This window comes from Staurois parvus, unplaced genomic scaffold, assembly GCF_062004578.1.
Source record: "Staurois parvus isolate SC_StPar_1 unplaced genomic scaffold, SC_StPar_1.0 ptg000145l, whole genome shotgun sequence".
In the NCBI taxonomy this organism is placed as follows: domain Eukaryota; kingdom Metazoa; phylum Chordata; class Amphibia; order Anura; family Ranidae; genus Staurois; species Staurois parvus.
In genome coordinates, this window is record NW_028317941.1 from 18,092,830 (window position 1) to 18,115,233 (window position 22,404).

Genomic DNA, 22,404 nt, shown 5'->3' on the forward strand with positions numbered 1-22,404 from the left:
ACTCTGTGTGCTTAATCTGATGGGAGATGAGATGGAGATATCCCAGGAGGCTGTAGGTCCAGTGACATGCCATTCTGGCCTAGGCCAGAATGGTATCGGGGCACAGGGCTAAATAAAAGAGTATTTTAAAAATACGCTGGAGGAGGGAAATGGGGGGGGCTGAACAGAACTAACTATTTTAGTTTCCAGGAATAGCCAAACAAAATAAAATGAGTATGTACATTGACAGCAGGTCAATGTGATGATGTTTTGAGTGGCACATTTTTGTAAACTGCGGTGTTATGTTAGCACGGTACATTAAGTATAGCTTCCTCTGCTTAGCATGGATTTAAATGAGGACCGTTCTCACTAAGTTGGAAGTCAGGAAAACTTATACTGAGGACAATGCTGTTTGAATATAGTGGGGGTATAACGAAGATGTCTGCAGTTGGCACGGTACTGTTACTTACGAAAAATAATTTATTCAGTAAAATATTGCATTTACATAGATAAGGTGCATAAAGGCAGTATACAAATTCAAAATTCCTGTGGTGTCATACCACCAGCCGGAATTCAGTGACGTCACAGAAGGCTCCGCCCCGTTCCACTCAGGCGGAGTTTTCTGTGACGTCACCACGTTTTGGCTGGTGGTAGGACATTTGGCAATTTGAATACTGCCTTTATGCACCTTATCTATGTAAGTGCAATATTTTACTGAATACATTTTTTGAGTTTTATCGGGTTTATCTCTTCTGTTTTAATACTCCTCTACATTGTATGGAGAGCGGTTCGATGTGAGGAATTCATTTGGGTGAGCCCACAGCCGTCCATCCATCTCCCTTGATATTGCTAGCATTGGTGTCAGTGTGGAATCTGAACACCGTCTGCTCATTTGATCTCTTGATTGGAGATCAATGTGTCTAGTAAGAGGCTCATCTGTCTATTGTGGTGAGCACTTGTGGACACCATAGCACTTTGTTGGAAGATTTTTTCAGCACACAGCACTTTCACATTGGATTTGGGACTTTTTGCTTATTTATATTATGTACATGGACTTTTAGCACTTTAGATGCATTTTTTGCATATATTTATGGTCTATTTTTGGAATATTGTGTCAGATTGGTTTAGTGTACAGCGCACTCATTTATTTATTAATTTTTTTTTTTTTTTCATTTTTCTGGTATTCAGGAAGAGAGTAGTGGCAGTTCACTTTTATCTATTCATTTATTTATTCATTCAATGCAATTTATATCATATTTTGTCATTTGTATTATTTGTTGGGTGTAGCGCAGGTCTTTTCTTTCCACACTGTACTATTACTTGCTTACATTTAACTCACAGCATCTTTTGTGGCCAGGTCAAACGTGTACATGGTTGATGTGAAAAGTATTGCAATTCAAGAATATACAGTATATGCAAGTGGGCTATGGGGACACGAGACACAAGGTCAACTCAATCCTTACCCCCACCGAATATTACCTGAAAAGGCAGCACACAAAGTGCCTACTTGACCTTGTGTTTATAAGCACACTGATGTGGCCTAACTCTCAGGAATCCTGACTTAACATTCAAGGCAAGTAGTATGAGTTGGCAAGCAACTTGGGTTAATGTAGGAACTGCTGGCAGCCATACACTGAGCTCATCTGTGTGCAATGTTGTTATAAGCAAATTGAGGAGAGTAAATTATTGCTGTTCATTCATAGAATGCAAACCAAATATTTGTTTTCTAATGCCCAAGCAGGATATACAGCATTTTATGGTGAGTGCTATGGATGTGTTAACGTATATTTTATACAGGTAGCTTTTAACAACTTTTTGCTTCTGATGAGAGCAGACGTTTGCTTTCTTGGCATAATGTATGAATTGTATTTATTAGAATTCCTTTACAAATGTTAAATTAAATATGATCTCTACACTGCTATCTTTACAAACAACTGTAAGTAAAATACCAATGCTGCAATATTGTTCTCTGTGTAAATGCCAACAGGTGGTATTAAATGTAAATCTGAAATATTATAGACCCTAAGAGAGCAAAGCCATAATGTAGATTGACACATTGGGGTTGATTAAAGGCAAACAGGCTGCGCAGAAACAAGCATTAAACCCATACCCAAGTTGCTGTATAATCTCAATATTTAAAAAAAAATGTATATACAATATACAGCGCTACCCATTAAATACCTATATAAAAACTAACAATTCATACCATAAAGAATAATCTATACACATAAAAAGAAACATATTAAATCCATGCATCAATGACTAAATATATAAAAAATTTAAATAATTCATGCCAACAATGCTGTGCAAATCAATAAAGGTGCATCAAATTAATACATCAACTGGCCATCCAACAAGCACTGCAGGGAAAAAAATGAATTGTGCAGAATCAATCCAACTGTTTATAATAAATCAATTAGAAGTCCAAAACCAGTGCACACTTGCAAATGGTACCTTCATCAATTACAGGTGAGAACCCCAGCAGGGGGTTCTCAGTGATTACCTGTGGGTGGCACCCCCATTGAGAATAATAGGAAGCGGACAGCTCCTGCAGCTAATTGTGGCCACTCGCATGTAATCACTCATGGAGCGATCACTTGCAAGTGATTGGTCTTAAATGCAAACTGTCTGCATCCAGGACTGATCACTCACAGGTGATCATTTCATGAGAGATGTAACAGCAAATCTTCAAAGTGCTAAAGTGTCCGTGATTCAGACCCTTCACAATGCACACCAGTGGTATAACTCACTCAACAGATTTTACCAACCACTTGTTACAAAATGGTCAAACAATGCAGGGTAAAATTGCTCAAAATCAAAGGAATCCCTTGGTTCCTATGATCTTCCAAACATCCATAAAAACAAGGTCCCATTTAAAGAAGTACAAAAGAAGAAACAACTTCTTGAAAAGGTCACAGAAATAACAATCCAGCAGTATTCAGAGTGGTTCATACATTGATGTATTGCTTTAATGCACTTTTTTTATTTGTATAGTTTATTTGTTATGGTATGAATCATTAGTTTTTCTATATTTATTTTGTAGGTTGTGCTGAATGTTGCATATAAAATAGGCTGTTCACTTTGCAGGTGCAATTTTACCGTACCTTAGTGAATGCAGTGAAAATTCATTTTGCAAGGGATACCCAATCACATGCAAGAAAAAAAACAAACAACAGTATATAGCACTGTGCTCCAGCAGCAGGACAGTGACTTTCTGTCCCGTTCCTGGAACAAAACTGAGTCAGACTGAGTGCTGCTTTGCCATTCCCAGAAAGCTTTGTATTTTCCAAATGAATACAAGACTTTCATTGATTCGGCTGAAGTGGAGAGGTGGGTGGATGAAGTCACAATTTCCACCTCAGCCAATCAGAGGAAGTCTTGTACTCTTTCAGAAAATATAAAGCCTCCTGTGAATGGCTGAGCAGTTTTCAGCATGACTCTTTTTGGTTCTGGGAATTGGACAAGAAGTCCCTGTCCTTCTTCTAGAACACAGTGCTGTATATTGTAAATAGCATCAGCTAAATACAAGTTATGCAGCACTTCCAAAAGGCACATCTGTTAGTGAAGATAACAGTTTGTTTGAACCATATGAGAAAGAAAGTTGGAGTTTGACTTTAAAGGATAAGTTCACCTTATGACTATGGGATAAGCAGTGCAGTGAATACAGAGTCTAGGCTCAAACTTTATTCAACCAAGCTCCTTCAAGCCATGCCCAATATTCAGCACAGAACACTGCATATCTTCTAAATCCCAAAGCACTCCCACAGTTTCAAAGTTGGGGGGGGGGGGTATGTCAAAAATCACAACAAAGGCTCTAAAGCTGGGTTTCAGCCTTTTTCTAACAGCTTAAGTTGGAACTTTGCTTTTTTTTTAATTTAAAGTAGAGTAGGAACAGGCAGGATTTTTAATGCAGAAGAGACACGCTATGTCTCCGATGCATTAAAGTTACTTACAGTGAAGGAAAGAAGTATTTGATCCCCTGCTGATTTTGAATGTTTGCCCACTCACAAAGAAATGATCAGTCTAAAAATTAAATGGTAGGTGTAATTGTAACACTGAGAGACAGAATAGCAACAAAAAATTCAAAAGAAATGCATGTCTAACAAATTATGCACTGATTTGCATGTTCATGAGGGAAATAAGTATTTGATCCCCTATCATTCAGCAGGATTTCTGGCTACCAGGTGTCTTTCATACAGGTAACAAAAATTTAAAAAAAGGTCAAAATGTATTCTGCTACATGTCTTTGCTAACAAAAAACCCCAATATGTGAAAATTAATTGGTTTATGTGAAAGTTATAGTGTTTACAAATGGCGGTATAGATACTGGGATTTTTTTTCTACTAGTAATGGAGGCAATCAGCGACTTTTAGCGGGACTGCGGCGGACATTCTGACACCCCAGTGACACCAATACAGTGATCAGTGCTAAAAAAAAGCACTGACACTGTACTAATGACACTGAGCAGGAAGGGGTTAACATGAGAGGTGATCAAAGGGTTAATTATGTAGGGAATGTTTTACTAGGGATTGAGGTGCGTACTTCACTGTAAGCACACTGATCGGGATGGCTGCGCAGTGTGCGTGTGCGCAATGTGCCCGAGCTGACAGGGAGGAAGACTGTAAACAAAACAGTCCTCCTCCCAGTCGGTGACTGTTGGTAATCACTGGGCGTTGGCGGGTAATTTCCGGCCAGGACACGGTGATTGACATCTGCCGCAGCGGTGCGGGAAGGGCACGTGTGCCCTCTACCCGGAGTTGCAAAATCACGTATATATATATATATATATATATATATATATATATATATATATATATATATATACACACACACATGATTTTGTGCACCTATGCTGCTCTGTAGCAGTATTTCTATAGGGCGGTCAGGAAGCGTTAATATACAAAGAACTAATTTTTGCAGTTCCACATTATGGGGTGAATAAAAGTAAAGCATGCAAGACACTTTTCTGGTGGTATGTTCCCAGTGCATAGAACAGGGCTGTATACAGTATGTGCTGGGAAGCTGTCATGAAGTGCTGGTAATCATAAAAATATCTAATTCATGCTGCCAGGGATGCAGGTGTCTGGCTCTCTGAATGCAACTAGTCAGTTTACCATTTACCCTCCTTTATAATGACCCTCATTTTCTAAATACCTTACCAGCGCACAGGAAGTGCCATCTCATCAAAGCTGACTTTTCTAGAAGTTGGATATTTCTCTTCCCAGACTCTCTACCATAAATGTATGCACTGGTTTCCAACAGGTACATGAATTTGTTGGATGCACAGACACTTGTCCTGCGGAGCAATGATAGAATTATAAAGACTGTCTACAAAACTCTTTATTATTTCCAGTTTATACTATATTTACCTTAACGGACATATGAGTAACTCAAACAATCAGTAGGGTTGTCCAGTGTCCCTCAAGCACAAATTATCATGCTATGAACACACATCTAGGGAAAGAATTTCACAACTCATCCAAGCATGCCAACACATGTGAACCATTGGAATGGTTTCCTTGCATAACAATGGAGTTGAATTACTAAAACTGGAGAGTGCCAAATCTGGTGCAGCTGTGCATGGTGTCCAATCAGCTTCTAGTCAGCTTGTTCAATTAAGCTTTGACAAAATAAAACCTGGAAGCAGATTGGTTTCTGTGCAGAGCTGCAACAGATTTTTCACTCTCCAATTTTAGCAAATCAACCCCAATGTTCTTTGAAAAAAGACCAAACCATTGTGCTAGTGTGACATTCAAAGCATAATTTTATAAAAAAAAAAATCTTTGCCATGACGGTAATACTGCCATTGTTACATTAAATATGCCACACAATATTCATGCCATTTTATTAAATATTACAATATATTATCTAACTCATAATGGAATGTAGACAGTATACAAAGGTTCGGGTATAGGATATGTTTTTTTTTTAAACCAAGATATTTATAAAAATATATATTTCTTTGTTTTACAACACTGACCAATGAAAGGCCAAATGAATTAAATATATTTTCATTCACACATTCTAATAATATTATAATATAATTCAGTGCTCACATCATGTATACAATATACAAAATTATAAATATAGCTGCTGTGTACAGACATGCAAAATGAGAGTCCCCAAGGAAAGTCACACAAAAGAATTGTGTAGGGTACACTGATATTAGCAAATTGTACCAAACGCCAACAAAATTTAAGCACTATAAACATTTTTTTTTCCTTTTTAAAGATTGATTAAAAACATGTTATACAGTTAGAAGGCTCAGTTTAGGAAAAAGAGGATAATTATAAAATAGTGTAACAGGATTGTTGACTTCAGTAAAGTGCTTGCTGAAAACCCCTTTCATTGCAAGAAGAACATGATGTGGTCTAGTCAAGTTGTGAAAAGGAGAGATAGTAGTGGTATTCCCATAGTAAACCTCAAGGTCTATAGAATTGAGTAGATTTTTCCAATATCAGAAAGCACCCATAGAAGTTATACTCCGTAAGAGTATGCAGTTTTTGCACTTAAAGTGCAAATTCAAGGAGACACAATAAGTACATTAATAATTAAACAATCCAAAAATTCAGATCACTTTGTGGCTTGAAGCTAGGCGAATGCTTTTTACCCTGGGTCTAGTTAGGAGAGCAGACTTCATGACTGCATAAATGATGTGCATAGAGACGGTGGAGTTGGGAATCCATGTCCTGCAGAATTTAAAGCTCAGTAGTACCTATTCCACACTGTGTGCAGGTCAGTCCTGATGTTTGGACACAAACCCTCTACAGTGTGATGTTAGAAAAAGATCTAAATTATGAATTATAATATGCGAGTACCAAAAATCCCTGTACTTGTGATAACTCCAGCATCAAAGTATGGCTTAAAAGGGAGCTTTACTTAAATGCTAACATATAGCTATGTCAACAGTCTTGATGGGATGAACACATGACAGTATCAGGAAAATGCTAATTCTGATTCCCTTCAGTGTCAGCCACTTGCTTGAAGACCTGTGCACTTTGCCACATGATCATTTTTAAAGCGCAATATCAAAGATCAGATTAACTGATCCTTTCTTTAGCAGAAATCATGGGACCAATTGTCTAGGCTTTAGCTCACCTGATTAGCACTAAAGAGATCATAGGCCCCACGAAAGGTAGAAATTTCTATTTATTATTGCATCCAGTCAAGATGGTTAACACAGGGTTATGTTAAAATTTGAGTATAAGATCATTTTAATGTAAAAATATTGTCATTAGTAATATTATTACTTTAAAAATAGTCTGGATGGAAAAGCAAAAATTGTAGCAATCTGTTGTAATCTCCCTTGTAAGATTTTCACTTACATCCTATAGTTCCTGAGATACTAAATGTATTTCACAAAAAGGCTATTTTTTCCTGTAGTAAAGCAAGAACACCGCTCCCCTCTTTAAACAAGGGACAATAAATGGGGCCTTTGCACCATTCTCACTATTTACCATTACCATGGCAGTCTCCACATGTTTGATACACAAACTAATGTTCTCCAAGACATCAGTTTGACATAAACCATCAACTTTATTGTCCTGAAATTACTGCTTAGGTTCTAACCACATAGAAGGGTGTTCTTCCAGAACGATGGGCCACAACTGACATGTACTATTAAGAGAAAGAACAACAAATGGCTGTAAGCCAGCTGATATTCTATTGTAGAGAATGAGCTGGGGAGCCCGAAGATTGACATTTCTTGCCAAAACACACACGCAGATATGAAGCCTTTATAAGAGTACACAGGTGGCAGATTTAGATCTTTTGTCTTGCATGCTCTGGTTGTTTTCGGTGTTTTCCTGATGAGGCAGCTCAGTAGCTTTAGCATCTTCTTGTTTAGAGTTCTGATTTTCATCTTTGCTGTCATTTGTTTTTTCTGGTTGCTTGGTCTTTTCAGCACCATTTTCTTTTGAAGAATTAGCTACGCCTCCATTTCCTTGCAGTGACTTCTGACTTGTTGTAGATCGTCTCTTAAATAGCGATAACTGGAAATGAATAAAAACATGAGCAAATTGCTTCATAAACTTATTATTATAACTAAAAGCCACTGTATACAATAATAAATAATTCAAAATGTAGAATTCTGAGAAACAATGATTATACCATATACAGTATAAAGTGAAGAATTCTAATGATTTTGTGGTATGTAAAGCCAGTCGATTATGGATTGAAATTCGGCCGCTTCAGCCAGGACAGGCAGAATTTCGATCCATGTATGTGCACCCTTGTTGTACAGAAATCATTGTGTTCAGCCGGCAGGGAAGGCTCCCCATTGGCAGAACACGATAACTTTGAAGGAGAGATCCTCCATCAACACAGTCAGAATCAAGCAATTTCCTTTCCTTCCACACCATGGAAATTGCATAATCTATGGCCTGCCAAATACTCTAGAAGGAATAATAAAAGATTACTAAATAACAGTTTTAATCCTATGTAAAGTATGTAAATAATGGCAATCAAGTTCCACTTTCTTATAATGCATACCACTATCAAAATCACATGTACATATACTGTACATATTCAAAAAAATTGCAAAGCACACATAAAAATGAGTTTACGTGACAACACATTGTTGACGCGAATTATAACATTATTTAACTGGTTACTTTCACCTGTATATTGATATACACATTGTGGATTCCATGTAAAGTGTAAAAGATGGTAGAGCATTATAAAAAAAAAAAAATGCACGTTTTAGCTTTATCAATGTAGCACAGACCCCAGCTTGGTCCCACTGTTTGTGTCAGGTTCTACTCCCTATTGGGTGCACGGCAGCCAGGCACACAGCCGTTTCTCAGTGCCTCCAGTCAATAACCAGCCCGAATTTTTTTTTTGGGTGGGTATATTGAGCAACTGGGATGGGGAATAGGGTGAACCTTGGAATACTCCAGAACTAGTGCAACTTTCAATGAGGAGACTCCCTAGTAGAACTAACTTCCTGAAGATGGGCCTCTATTATAAAAGGATGTTGACATTTCCAGGAAAAAGCCCTGAGCCAGCAAACTCTGGAACTGTCAAAAGAAGTGAAAACAGCAACTGTGTGTACCGTTAGCCTCCGGGCCAGATCCTCAGCAAACTTTACACCGGATGGTCCTTCTTAGCTTTAAGATTCAGCCCCTCAGCTCTACATTAGCCGGGATAGTGCTGAATGACCTGCAGCTCCACTGGAGGGTCCAGGAGGGCAGACAATCGCTCCAGGCTGGGTCTCTTTCCAATAGGCAAAGGACCCTGCTATTTTAGGTCACATATTATTTATACACACATCAGCCCCCTGCTGGTCACTCTCATAACCAGGGATAGGCAGGGGTAGCATAAATAATTAGGCTGTCTATTTTGTTACTCCACACCTATGTTCCAGAAACTCCCAGAGAGTTCTGTAATGCAGGGAGGAACAATCAGCCCTGCAACCTGTAAAACCCAGAGTAGCCAAAAGCAATTACATTGCTCCTCTGCCTACAGAGGAGCCAAATTAAATTTGCCTAAACCTACTAGCACCTAACTATGAGGGTGCGACATCAATAAAATTCCAAGCACAGGGATAAATGTGAAAATGCACAGCATTCCTGTCAGAGATGAATTCGGATTTGTTGTTCTATGTCACAATACTTTGCAAACTGTTTATAAAAAAAAAGTCTGAACCTAAAGGGCTCCTCTTACACCTCTAACTCTAGGTCAACATAGTGTTTTTTTCTGACCAGTGTTCCACTTACAATCTTTAAAAAGTAAAAGACCTTTCAGAAAACAAGTGAACAGCAACAAAATCTTTTTTGACACTGCATATAAGGAGCTGACCTGGAGATTTTTTTAAGCCACTGTTGGTTCCCCTGACTTGAAAGGGAAATCCATATGGGTCATTGTGGTTGAGAGAGTGAAGATTGGTGCAAACCCACCTGGAAAATTCTGTGGGCTTTCCATGACCTCTAAGAATACGTGGGCTACATATTCACATTTGAAGTGTGTGATAAAGGGTGCATTCACAGGACTACTGTATGATTTTTTTTTCATGGACTTTTACTAGACTGTCATTGTGAATCACTATTACATACGATTGCCTGTCGGTGATTTAGTTTATTATAATTTATATATATATTTTTATGTACTTATTTATATATTGTTTTTATATTTATGTTGTATATGTATTTAGAACATTTTAAATACATTAGTGTGTACATTTTAAAAAATCTTCTTTATTTCAGATCCATTAAGACAAAATGGGAGGACATTGCACAGAAAAGGTTAACGTGTTTCAGCCCTGGTGGCCTTTAGTCATAACGTTATGAAATGCATCAACCTTTTCTTTTTTATTCCCCTTCTGTCTTGATGGATTCAAAATAAAGAAGAATTTTTAACTACAAGACACTCTGTGTTGCCGACATTTCTTATCTGTGGAATTTTGGATAGCATGTGCGGCTGTGTTTCAGGCACAGGAATAGCCTTGTCAATATTATCCAGTGGCATAGGTTGTAGCATCACCTTTATTTATTATAAATCAAAAAACTGATAGTCATGTTTGGAAATACTAAGAATAACCACAATTCTCAAAGTGCAAAAATAATTCTTGGAGTAGCAACAAAATGATTTCCTTTTTTAATTAGTATTTCTACATTGCTTTTCTTCCTGGAGACACAACGAGCTTAGTAGGTGAGGAAACCATCTTGGTTGCATTCAGTTGAGAGAATTAACTTACAAGAATGCCTTTTTAATTCTGGAGGAAACCAGAGTACTCTGAAAAAAACCCACACAATCACAGGAAGAACATGCAAATTCCATGCAGATAATGTCCTGTTTAGGATTCGAACCAAGGACCCCAATATTTCAAGGCAAAAATGCTAGCCATTAAGCCACCTGTAATAAGAAGCATTTTGCTAGAGGACAGGATTTGAAACTACCCTTTTAAAAACACAAACAACCTATGTCAATGGGTTTTTTCTTGCTTCAAATAAGTTATGCACTCCCAAACAAGTATATAGGAAGCTAAAATCCTATTAAAGCTGGTCAAATGCAGGTCAGAAGGAAGTCAACTGCAGGTGAAATGCACTTTTTAGGATTCAGTCACACTAGAACATGGTTCCATGCACGTTTCCCACACCACCTTCAAAATGCACTGAGTGCATGATCTGATGGGGGTGTCAATGCATTCCTATCGATACCCCAAACACAGATCGGAAATGCATTGTATTTGCCTGCATCGGATCTCCTGGTACCACAGTACCATGCAATCCAGTTACAGTGCGTTTTTAAAAGTACTACTTCTGATGCGATCTAGTGCTATTTCAACCCATTGAAATGAATGGGCTGAAAATTTAATCGCACAGGAACGTGGACTGTGTTCCTGCATGATTCAGCTGTGAACAGACCCTTCAGTGATTTCTGAATGATCTGAGAAGTGTCTCAAACTGATGTTGGACTGATACCATCAACAGAAGCCTAAGCCCAAGCCCTTTAACAATGCCATTTTTTTTGCATTATTTATACCGCTATGTTGTGCATAGGGTAACCCAAAGGGCAGCATGGCAATATTCACACTGCCTTTCATTCTTATGCTGTATTGGGGAGCCTGGAAGGCCTCTGGTTCGCCTACTCCATGGCCTGACTGGCGGTGACAAAAATTTTAGCCTCAGATGATGCAAACCTGGTGGGCCTTGTGCTCTCTTGGCTGGTTGGCTTTTGATACCAGCACTCGCCTATCCAAACTCCCCAATCCCTTCTTTCCCATGCATCTGTCGTATGGGTTGAGCTGGGACCCTTTTGGGTTCACATCTCATTATCTTTAACTTGTATCAGGCTGAGGTGCACTTATGATTGTTGTCAGCTATTTTCGCTTCACTGTTTTTCTGTATAGTGTTCTTTTTTAAGCAAATGTATGGAAAACTTTTTTCAATAAAGATTATTTAAAAAAAAAAAAAAAAAAAGAATGAATACCACCCAAACATGCACTGCACGTTTTGCAGCAATTTCGAAATCGCTAAACGTGAACAGGCCTTAATAACTCAATACTGTACATGTGACTTACCCGTCTTGTCTTCTCAAGCAGTGTTGATTTGGTTACATCTTTTTCTGAAGAATGGACTTCATTAACACCTTGTTGATTTTCCAGTTCTGTAGGGGAATTATATTTATAGGTAAAAATAATATTTCTGCTCATAGTGAAGATTACCCTATTTGCTTATACATTAAATATTATTTTTGAATCAATAACTGGACTGGCAATTCTATCTGAAAGCTTTTAAGATCAAACTGCCAAACTTGGAATAAATAGAAAGCATGCTTATACTGTATACCACAAAGTATGGTATACTGCATCTATTTGTCGGCCAGTTTGTGCTTTGCACTGGCAAATAGGTACAACTGCTGGTGTTCACATACCTCCCAACTTTCACACAAGATAAAGAGGGACACCTTTTAGAACAAAATATGTAAGCAAAGGACACGGATTCGGGAGAAGTAATAAGCAATAATCGTAGCTTTTTTTCAGAGAATAAAGTATTTACTCATTTTCCATTGTGTGAGGGCAGATATACTGCAGTAAAAAGTGGTTAAAGAACAAGAGATTCTAATTGCCAAGAATATAAGGCAAAACATTCAGAGTGTGAAAATTCACAGGTCCATTGACAAGTAACTGTGCTTTATTGGCTAATTTGTGCTTTATTTGGCTAAGAAATCTGTTCCCGAAACCAAATTTTCTTAACGCCTTTCACAGGTGAACCTTTTTGACCAAATCAATTGTCCTTTTTAAATGTAGGAAAACTATTATTCTATTTCCCAAATTCTGTGTGTAACAGATTCAGAAAAGTATGGTTTTTTGCAGTATCACTTTTTCAAACATACATTTACACGGCAAAAACAATTCCCATGAAAATCATTCAATAAATTACCGTATTTTTCGCTCCATAAGATGCACTTTTTCCCCCCAAAAAAGGGGGGAATATGTCAGGGGCTGGTCCAGTATTCCTGCCGCTGTGTCAAAATAGCGGGCCGACCGTTCAGCTCTACTCCGCAGCAGAACCTTACCTGTTCCTCGGTCCAGTGCTGTACAGTCTTCCAGCATCTTTAGTGTGGGCACCCGGCTGTGACAGCCGGATGCCCACTGTGCATGTGTGAGAAGCACTGTGCTTTGTGAATGGTCTGGGGTCTTCTGGGACACATGACAGGTCCCATAAGATGCTGGACGATTCACAAAGCACAGCGTTTCTCGCGCATGCGCAGTGGGCACCCGGCTGTCACAGCCGGGTGCCCACACTAAAGGGAGGACAACTCCGTGGAAGAGGGAGCGTGTACCTGTCAAATTCAGGTACCTGCTCCCCCTCCCTCCCCAAAGGTCCGCAGTCTCTTGGTCATCCGCTGGACTGTCTGCAGTCTTTTGGTAATTCCCTGTACTGTCTGCAGTCTCTTGGTCATCCCCTGTACTGTCTGCAGTCTCTTGTCATCCCTTGTACTGTCTGCAGTCTCTGGTCATCCCCTGTACTGTCTGCAGTCTCTTGGTCATCCCCTGTGCTGTCTGCAGTCTCTGGTCATCTCCTGTACTGTATCCGCAGTCTCTGGTCATCCCCTGTACTGTGTCCGCAGTCTCTGGTCATCCCCTGTACTGTGTCCGCAGTCTCTGGTCATCCCCTGTACTGTGTCCGCAGTCTCTGGTCATCCCCTGTACTATGTCCGCAGTCTCTCGTCATCCCCTGTACTATGTCCGCAGTCTCTGGTTATCCCCTGTAGTATGTCCGCAGTCTCTGGTCATCTCCTGCACTATGTCCGCAGTCTCTGGTCATCTCCTGCACTATGTCCGCAGTCTCTGGTCATCTCCTATACTGTGTCCGCAGTCTCTGGTCATCTCCTTTACTGTCTGCAGTCTCTGGTCATCTCCTATACTGTGTCCGCTGTCTCTGGCCATCCCCTGTACTGTGTCCGCAGTCACTGGTCATCCCCTGTACTATGTCCACAGTCTCTGGTCATCTCCTGTACTGTGTCCGCAGTCTCTGGTCATCTCCTGTACTGTGTCCGCAGTCTCTGATCATCTCCTGTAGTACATCCACAGTCTCTGGTCATTTCCTGTACTGTGTCTGCAGTCCATTGGTTCAGAATATTTTTTTTTCTTGTTCTCCTCCTCTAAAACCTAGGTGCGTCTTATGGTCATGTGCGTCTTATGGAGCGAAAAATACGGTAAAGTGATTCTCTGCAAAAAAAATATTTTTTGGAGAGCTTCTTTTTTAAGTAAATTAAAAACCTATATCCACCATTTTTTTATTAATATGACTTACATTTCCATAGGTTATATGGTGTATGTTTAATTGTTAGGAAGTTTCTTCTGTAGAAAACATTACTTTTAGGTGTAGCACATGCAGGGTGTGAAAGAAAATACATACCGCTGCCTGTTTTGATGCCAGCAACAGTCTGCTCATTAACTTTGGTGACCTGATAACAAAAAGCTTGGATTAACCATGGTTTTGCAGTTACACAACTAATATACTGGCTATTCATAAAAGAAGAAAAAATCTGATTAAAAACAGATGAGTATATACTATTCTTTATTTAGAATAAGTGTATGTTTACTTGAGGGAGGCTTTAAAAGTCTAAAAATCATAAATAGTATTGTCTCAGAGATATTGTTGGAGCACAGAGTGCTTTGTAAATATACACAAAGAATCCTCTTTTCGGTAAAACAAACCTGTAGGAGACTGAATCTCTCAGTAGGTGTTTAAAACAAGCATGAGACCACATGGACTTTGCAGAATCAAAACACACTTGTCTATGGGCAGTACTGTTTAAAGCAGTATTAAACCCAAGGGCAAACATTTAATATACTGCAGCATACCAATTCTTAGAGGTGATGCTTCATCTCTCCACTGAACATAAACAAGAACCCCCTTATAAGCATTTCATCTATGCATTGATCCGTGTTTAACCTGGTGCTCAGCTTTAACCTCCTCGGCGGTATGATTCTTTCCGATTTTTTGTGCTGAAAGCGGTACCATTTTTTTGCATGGAAATATGTAGTTTTTTATTGTAGGCTGTAATTTTTAGGAATAACTCACTGAAATCTGTCCGAACAAGAGTCTAGTAAACATTCCAGATTGGATAAAACTTGAAACACTAAATCATAAATGATATTTTAATAAATAATCATAAAAAATAATAATATAATAATAATAAATTTAATTCAATAATATAATCAAACCAAAAACACTGAAATTTGAAATACAGAGGCAAATTCGCACATCGCTGAGCAAAGCCGCAAAATCGTTTTCAGTGTCTGATGACAAATTTCCCCACGAATCATTATCACTCAATTCTGCAAGTGGTTCTGATTTACTATCGCCGTTCTAAAACCGCTTTTGACGTAAAGGTACGCTTTTTGGATGCCATGGACTTTTCTAAGTTTCCAGGCAGAAAGAACAGTCAAAATGCAGGAAGGCAGGGCACAGGACAAAGCAGTAGGGACAAAATATATGTGAAATGCATTGAAACAGCAAAAATGAAATTTTTTAAAAATTTCAAATTTCTTCCGGCGCCCGAACGTCCCGACGTCACAGGGACCAGAACACGGAAGCTGGATGCCGGCATCGGCCGGAGGAGATGGCCGGGGACGCTGCAGGGGACACATCGTGGGAGCGAAGGACAAGTTAAGTGCTGCAGGGACCCCCTGAGCAACGCCGCATGGTAAGCCCGAGTGTAGCTCGGGGTTACCGCTCTTGGTGCTCAAATTTTACCCCGAGCTACACTCGGGAAAACCGCTAAGGAGGTTAATGTTTTATAATGAATAGCCATGCTAATGAGTTTTTATTTCGTTTTTATTATTATAATTATTTATAATGTACCTCTTCTGGCATCTTCACAGGTGACTCTGTTCTACTCTTATTTGATGCAGAGTCATTATTTTCTTTCTTTGTATCATTCTTATCATCCTCTTCAACCTCTTCCTCATCTTCTTCTTCAGCTTCCTCCTCATCTAAGGCCTCTTCTTCCTCTTCTTCATGTTCCTCAGACTCATGTTTATACTCCTATTTTACAAAGCAATGGAAAAAAAAATTTTTAAATCACTTTTCAATCTCTATGTTTGAGTGGTTAGCAAATTTGTGATACTGGAGCTTGAAAACAATCACTTGAAAACAATTTTACAAATTATTTAAATGCCATTCATCGTTTCTAATTAACACTGAAAAAGAACAAGTCACAACTGGGCTTATGCAGGACTCTAAATATTCAGTCCTAAAATGGTTAAGCTGGCCATACACTAGTATGTTTTATTTGAAATATTTCATTTCAAGAAAGTTTGATTTTCTAATGGTTAGTGGGGGTCAAATCAACAGTTGTTGTTTGGGAAATTACATTTACTCTAAATTTTAAAGCACAGAACACATTTTGAAGTACTTTCAAAGGACATTCATGTTCGATTGTACTGAGAGTTTTTGTACAAGTGTTTGTTAACTAGTACATTTCCGAATGTTCACACAGAGAGCTTAAAAATTGCAAAGACTTATCTATGAAAGATTCAAGTGATTCCTAATTAAGACTTACTGCATTTACATGATGTTTAAGATGTTATACATGATGTTATAGATGGATAGAATTTCGAACGAAAATTCTTAGGAAAAGCCTTAGGAAAATTCTGACAGAAATTCTCAGATCATTTATTTGTCATTCCAAAGATTTTGTTTGCATTTAACATTTGATTTTGGAATGAATGGACTTTATGGAATCAAAACCAAATATGCTTAGTTAAAATTCATTAGTTTAAGAAAAATTTTCAATCTTAATCCTTCAAATTTTATTGTCACTGTGGTCGAAAACGAGTGTTGATTTGACCCACTAATGACTGGGAAAACTAACAAACTTTACTGCAGCTACTGATGTTTTACCTTGAGTCAGGTGCTTAAAGGATTTCTATAGTCACAGCGTGCACTTTAATTTGTTAACATCAACATTTAATAGCAATACAAATGATTTTTGACAATCCAATAGAAGCTTACTTGAAATTTTTTCCCTAAAGCAGTATTAAACCCAAAACAAGCATGTGACATGATCAATTTTACCAATCCTTAATCCTTTCCTGGCACAGCCTCCTGGCCCCTCAACAGATTCTAAATGCCAGAAGGCAGGCATTCAGATCATGTGACCGCTATTGGCAATCACAGCGCTCACATAATCGAAAAGCTCCCAAACACAAGTATGCATCAGGAGCTTTCTGGTACCCGCCAGTTACTGTGCTGGAAGCACGCTCTCAGCACAGTAAGTGATTTACATAGGGATGCATACACAGTATGCGGCTGCTTGGCGTTAAAGCTCACCCGCTGAGAGGCCACATGTGGCTGTTGTTTTTTATTTAAACCTTTTTTGCTTTATTTTTACCTTGTGATCCAGCCAGTAACACATTTAGGGTGTCTACAATCCACTGGAGGAGCAAGAGAGACACCTTTGGAGAGCAGCACTGTCATTATGGGGAGAGGGTACTGTTAGATGCATTAGCAGATATAGATGGACTTGACTAACTAATTGAAGCTGAATTGCAGCTAAGATTTTTTTAAGCAGGTACACCAACAGTTTTTGTTTTTTCCTTTTGGGATAAAGGTTTTACATAGATTAACAATAGCTGACAATGGTAAGCACCCCGCAAATGTTAAATGGTTTGTTACAACCCTGTATTGCAGCCGCTGCCTTTTGCCCCCCCATGTGTGACAGAATGGGGCGAAGTTCCACGTACTAGCTCTCAGTTTTCAAAAACAGCACGTCCAAGCGGGGCTTTGCCTACACAGTTGTGCCATTCATTCAGTGTTCTTATAGGCTGTCGGCTTGTAGTCCACAATGAACTACCACGGCACTGTGAGATCTGTGGTAGTTCACTGAGTCTTCCTTTCAGCAAGTATCAGCTTGTCCGTACGTAATGTATGAACAAGCAGATACACTGACAGTGTGCAGAAGACCTGCATGGCATCAGCGCTCTACTGATCGCTGGTGCAATGCTTTACAAGCAAAAAATAATAAATGCACATTTTTTACCTGCAAAAAAAAGGGCATTTATTATTTGTGGTGGAAAGGTGAACTTATCCTTTAATCTATATTCAGTACCACATAATGACAAAGTGAAAAAAGAATATTAAATATGTTTGCAAATGTATGAAAAAGGAAAAACTGAAATATCACATTGGAATAAGTATTCAGACTGTTTCAACAACACTTGAAAATTAGCTCAGGTACCATTTCTCTTGATTGTTACTGAGATGACTGGAGTCCACCTGTGGTAAACTGATTGGACATAATTTGGAAATGCACACACCTCTCAATAAAAGGCCTCACAGCTAAGGATGCACACTGTATCAGAGCAAAAGCCATGAAAACAAAGAAACTACCCGCAGAGCTCAGAGACAGCATTATTACAAGGCACAGATCTGGGGAAGTCTACAAAAATATTTCTGCTGCACTGAAGGTTCCCAAGAGCACAGTGGCTTCCATAATTCTCAAATAGAAGTAGTCTGGCATGACCAGGACTCTTCCAAGGGCTGGTCGCCTGGCCAAACTGAGCAATAGAAGGAGAAGGGTCTTAGTAAGAGAGGTGACCAAGAACCTGATGTTCACTCTGACAGAGCTCCAGAGATCCTGTGTGGAGAAGGGACAAAGTTCCAGAAAGAAAAACATCACTGCAGCCCTCCACCAATCAGGCTTAATGGCACAGTGGCTAGACTGAAAGCCTACTTGGAATTTGTAAAAAAGCGTCTGAAGGACTCTCATACTGTGAGGAAAAAGATTCTCTGGTCTGTTAAAACCATGATTGAACTGTTTGGACTCAATTCTAAATGTTTTGTCTGGAGGAAACCAGACACAGCTCATCACCTGCCCAATACCATCCCAACAGTGAAGCATGGTGGTGGCAGCATCATACTGTGAGAGTGTTCTTCAGCAGCAGGGACTGGGAGACTGGTCAGGGTTGAGAGAAAGCTGAATGAAGCAAAGTACAGTGAGATATCCTCAATGAATGAAAACCTGTTTCACAGCACTCAGGACCTCAGACTGGGTTGAAGGTTTACCTTCCAACATGCTAACAATCCTAAGCACACAGCCATGACAACACAGAAGTGGCTTAGGAACAACTCTGTGAATGTCCTAGAGTGGTTCAGCCAGAGCCCTGACTTGAACCCTATTGAACATCTCTGGAGAGACCTGAAAATGACTGTCCCTATCCAACCTGAGCTTGAGAGGATTTGCAAATACGAATGTCAGAAAAAACCCCAATCCAGGTGTGCAAAGCTTGTCACGTCATACCCAAAAAGGTAATTACTGCCAAAAGTGCTTCAACAAAGTACTGAGCAAAGGGTCTAAATGACGTGATATTTCCGTTTTTTCTTTTTAATAAATTCACAGATATTTCTAAAATTCTGTTTTCACTCTGTCATTATGGGGCACTGAGTGTAGATTAATGAGAAAAAAAATTAATTTAAACAACTGTAGTATTAGGCTGCAACACAACTAAATTGAAAAAGTGAAGGGGGTCTGAATACTTGATGAATGCATTGTATATATTTTCTTTTTGTAATGGACAATAATTTCTCGCTTCTAATATTTTAGATATTTTTAAATATCCAGAATCTAGGGCTATGTAGTAATATACAGAATGTAATATTGCTGTATAATGCATCTGGCCCTGGAGCTCAAAAATGTGCTTTGTGCTTGCTCACAACAGCCACACTCTCATGCATATTAATGTGCTTTCCAATGCAGGCAAAATGAGAACAATCACATACATTTTTTGCACGAGGCCTTGTTTCGTCTACACTGCAATGTGCATTCCCCTGTGCCCTGCCTTCAAATAAAGCATCAAAGTACATTTGAATATGCTTGGTAATGCAACATGGGTTAACACATAATTTTTTTCAGTGTATTTGGCAATAAGGAACCCTTATAATGCCCAGCAAGTGGATTTTGAAAACCTCCAATTTCAATCAATCAGTCATACTTTAGTGCTTTATAACATTGTTTTTATACTGTATACTGCACATTTCTTAAGTGGTTATAAAGCCTTAATGTGTTTTACCTTAATACTTTCTATGCATTAAGGTGAAATCCTTCTGTGCTGCATAACCTCCCCTTAGTCTTACCTGAGCCCGATCCACTCCAGCGACTAGGCAGACTGATAGCAGCGGGAGCCATTGGCTCCTACAACTGTCAATCAAATGCTGTGCCAAGGGAGCAGAGAGCAGGGCTGAGCCACCCGCTATGTGTCACCCGCTGAAAAGGCGGGGCCAGGAGCGAACCCCAAAAGAGGAGGAGCAGGGCTGCTCTGTGTAAAACCTTTACAGAGCAGGTAAGTATGACAGGCTTGTTATTTAAAAAAAAAAAAGAAAAAAAAAAGCTTTAATGAAAATATTTATTTAATTTTAAGAAATAAGCTTAAAGTACAAGTTCATGGTTTAAATGAAAATCCCAGGGGAATGGTTTGGGGTCCCCCGCCTCCTCCTATCAAGCTCCCACTTAGACGTCAGTTACAGTACAATCCTGCCTGGCCATCAGCTGTCCCAGTTCTGTTTTATGCAAGTATACGAGTGCTAAAGAAATAAATAGTAGAGCTAAGACCCCTCTCCGATCCATTTTATAGTACTGCTCTGCATCTCATGTCTGTGTGGGAACACAATAGATAGAGAGTGGGAGTACTCCTACAGGGATTTTAGTTTTTTTTCTTGCACTTGTACTGCATAAGTGAATTAGTGCATCCAGAAAGTATTCACAGCGCTTAACTTTGCCTCATTTTTTTTATGTTACAGCTTTATTCCAAAATGGATTAAATTCATTTTTTCCTCAACATTCTACAAACAATACCCCATACTGACAATGTGAAAGAAGTTCATTTTGAAATGTTTGTAATTTATTAAAAAAAAAAAACACATTTATATAAGTATTCACAGCCTTTGCTCAATACTTTGTTGAAGCACCTTTAGCACTAATTACAGTCTCAAGTCGTTTTGAGTATGATGCTACAAGCTTGTCACACCTATTTTTGGGCAATTTCTCCCATTCTTCTTTGCAGTACCTCTCAAGCTCCATTAGGTTGGATGGGGAGCGTCAGTGCACAGCCATTTTCAGATCTCTCCATAGATGTTCAATCGGGTTCAAGTCTGGGCTCTGGCTGGGCCATTTCAGGACATTCACAGAGTTGGCCTGTAGCCACTCCTTTGTTATGTGGGCTGTGTGCTTAGGGTCGTTGTCCTGTTGAAAGATGAACCATCGCTCCAGTCTAAGGTTTAGGGCAGTGTTTCTCAATATTTTTTCAGTCAAGGCACCTTTTAAAATTATGGACAGTCCCGAGGCACCCTTTAAAATTATGGATAGTCTTGAGGCACCCCATTGTAAAATGTGAAAAACTATTCTAATAGTTTTATATACTGCAGCAACATCCACACATGTAGGATGCCCAACATTAGAGGTGATTTTTACTTCCAAAGCAAATACACTTTGGCACATGGAGAGGGGGCAGGGGAGGGTCAAACTAGGATGCTGTGCAGGCAGTTGATATCCTCCTTAACAACTGATGAGGTCATTGGTCGTCAGGATGCTGGCGGCTAGAAGGTCGTAATGGCGCATAATGAAGAATATATATATGTACATACATACACACATATGTGATGAACCGTCCCTTTGTGATAACATTTTGCCCTGTTTCAGTTTTCTCCCCTTTGTCTACATAACAGCTGCTAACATATACAGCTTTAGAGACATTCTACACTGTTTGTTTAGGGAAATGTGACCTTGTAGTCTTTCACTTCTAATAGAGTTCATACTGTATTGTTGGTTGTAGGGTTTTTTTGTGGGTGGGGAAAACTCGGTGCCAGGCTGTCTGTTGGGGGTGAAGCTGTATACAGTGGGGATCGAAAGTTTGGGCACCCCAGCTAAAAATTTGTATTAATGTGCATAAAGAAGCCAAGGAAAGATGGAAAAATCTCCAAAAGGCATCAAATTACAGATTAGACATTCCTATAATATGTCAACAAAAGTTAGATTTTATTTCCATCATTTACACTTTCAAAATAACAGAAAACAAAAAAATGGCATCTGCAAAAGTTTGGGCACCCTGCAGAGTTATTATCTTCGACTGCCCCCTTTGGCAAGTATCACAGCTTGTAAACGCTTTTTGTAGCCAGCCAAGAGTCTTTCAATTCTTGTTTGAGGTATCTTTGCCCATTCTTCCTTACAAAAGTCTTCCAGTTCTTTGAGATTTCTGGGCTGTCTGTCACGCACTGCTCTTTTAAGGTCTATTCATAGATTTTCAATTATGTTGAGGTCAGGAGATTGTGAAGGCCATGGCAAAACCTTCAGTTTACGCCTCTTGATGTAATCCCCCGTGGATTTCGAGGTGTGTTTAGGATCATTATCCATTTGTAGAAGCCATCCTCTCTTTAACTTCAGCTTTTTCACAGATGGCATCAAGTTATCATCCAAAAT

The 22,404-nt window shown here is 39.1% G+C and overlaps 1 protein-coding gene across 1 annotated transcript in view; it reads right to left on the minus strand.

Annotated features, from left to right (window-relative positions):
- Positions 1–5,301: 5,301 nt before the first annotated feature.
- The window catches only part of RPGR (retinitis pigmentosa GTPase regulator), a 163,863-nt gene continuing 146,760 nt past the window's right edge, over positions 5,302–22,404 (minus strand). Inside the window, exons 14-17 of the mRNA XM_089673912.1 lie at positions 15,795–15,977; positions 14,343–14,391; positions 11,999–12,084; positions 5,302–7,970 (exon numbers count right to left, since the gene is read on the minus strand). Of these exons, the coding sequence (XP_089530038.1) occupies positions 7,716–7,970; positions 11,999–12,084; positions 14,343–14,391; positions 15,795–15,977 (573 nt within the window). The 3' untranslated portion in view covers positions 5,302–7,715. The remainder of the gene's footprint in view (positions 7,971–11,998; positions 12,085–14,342; positions 14,392–15,794; positions 15,978–22,404) is intronic.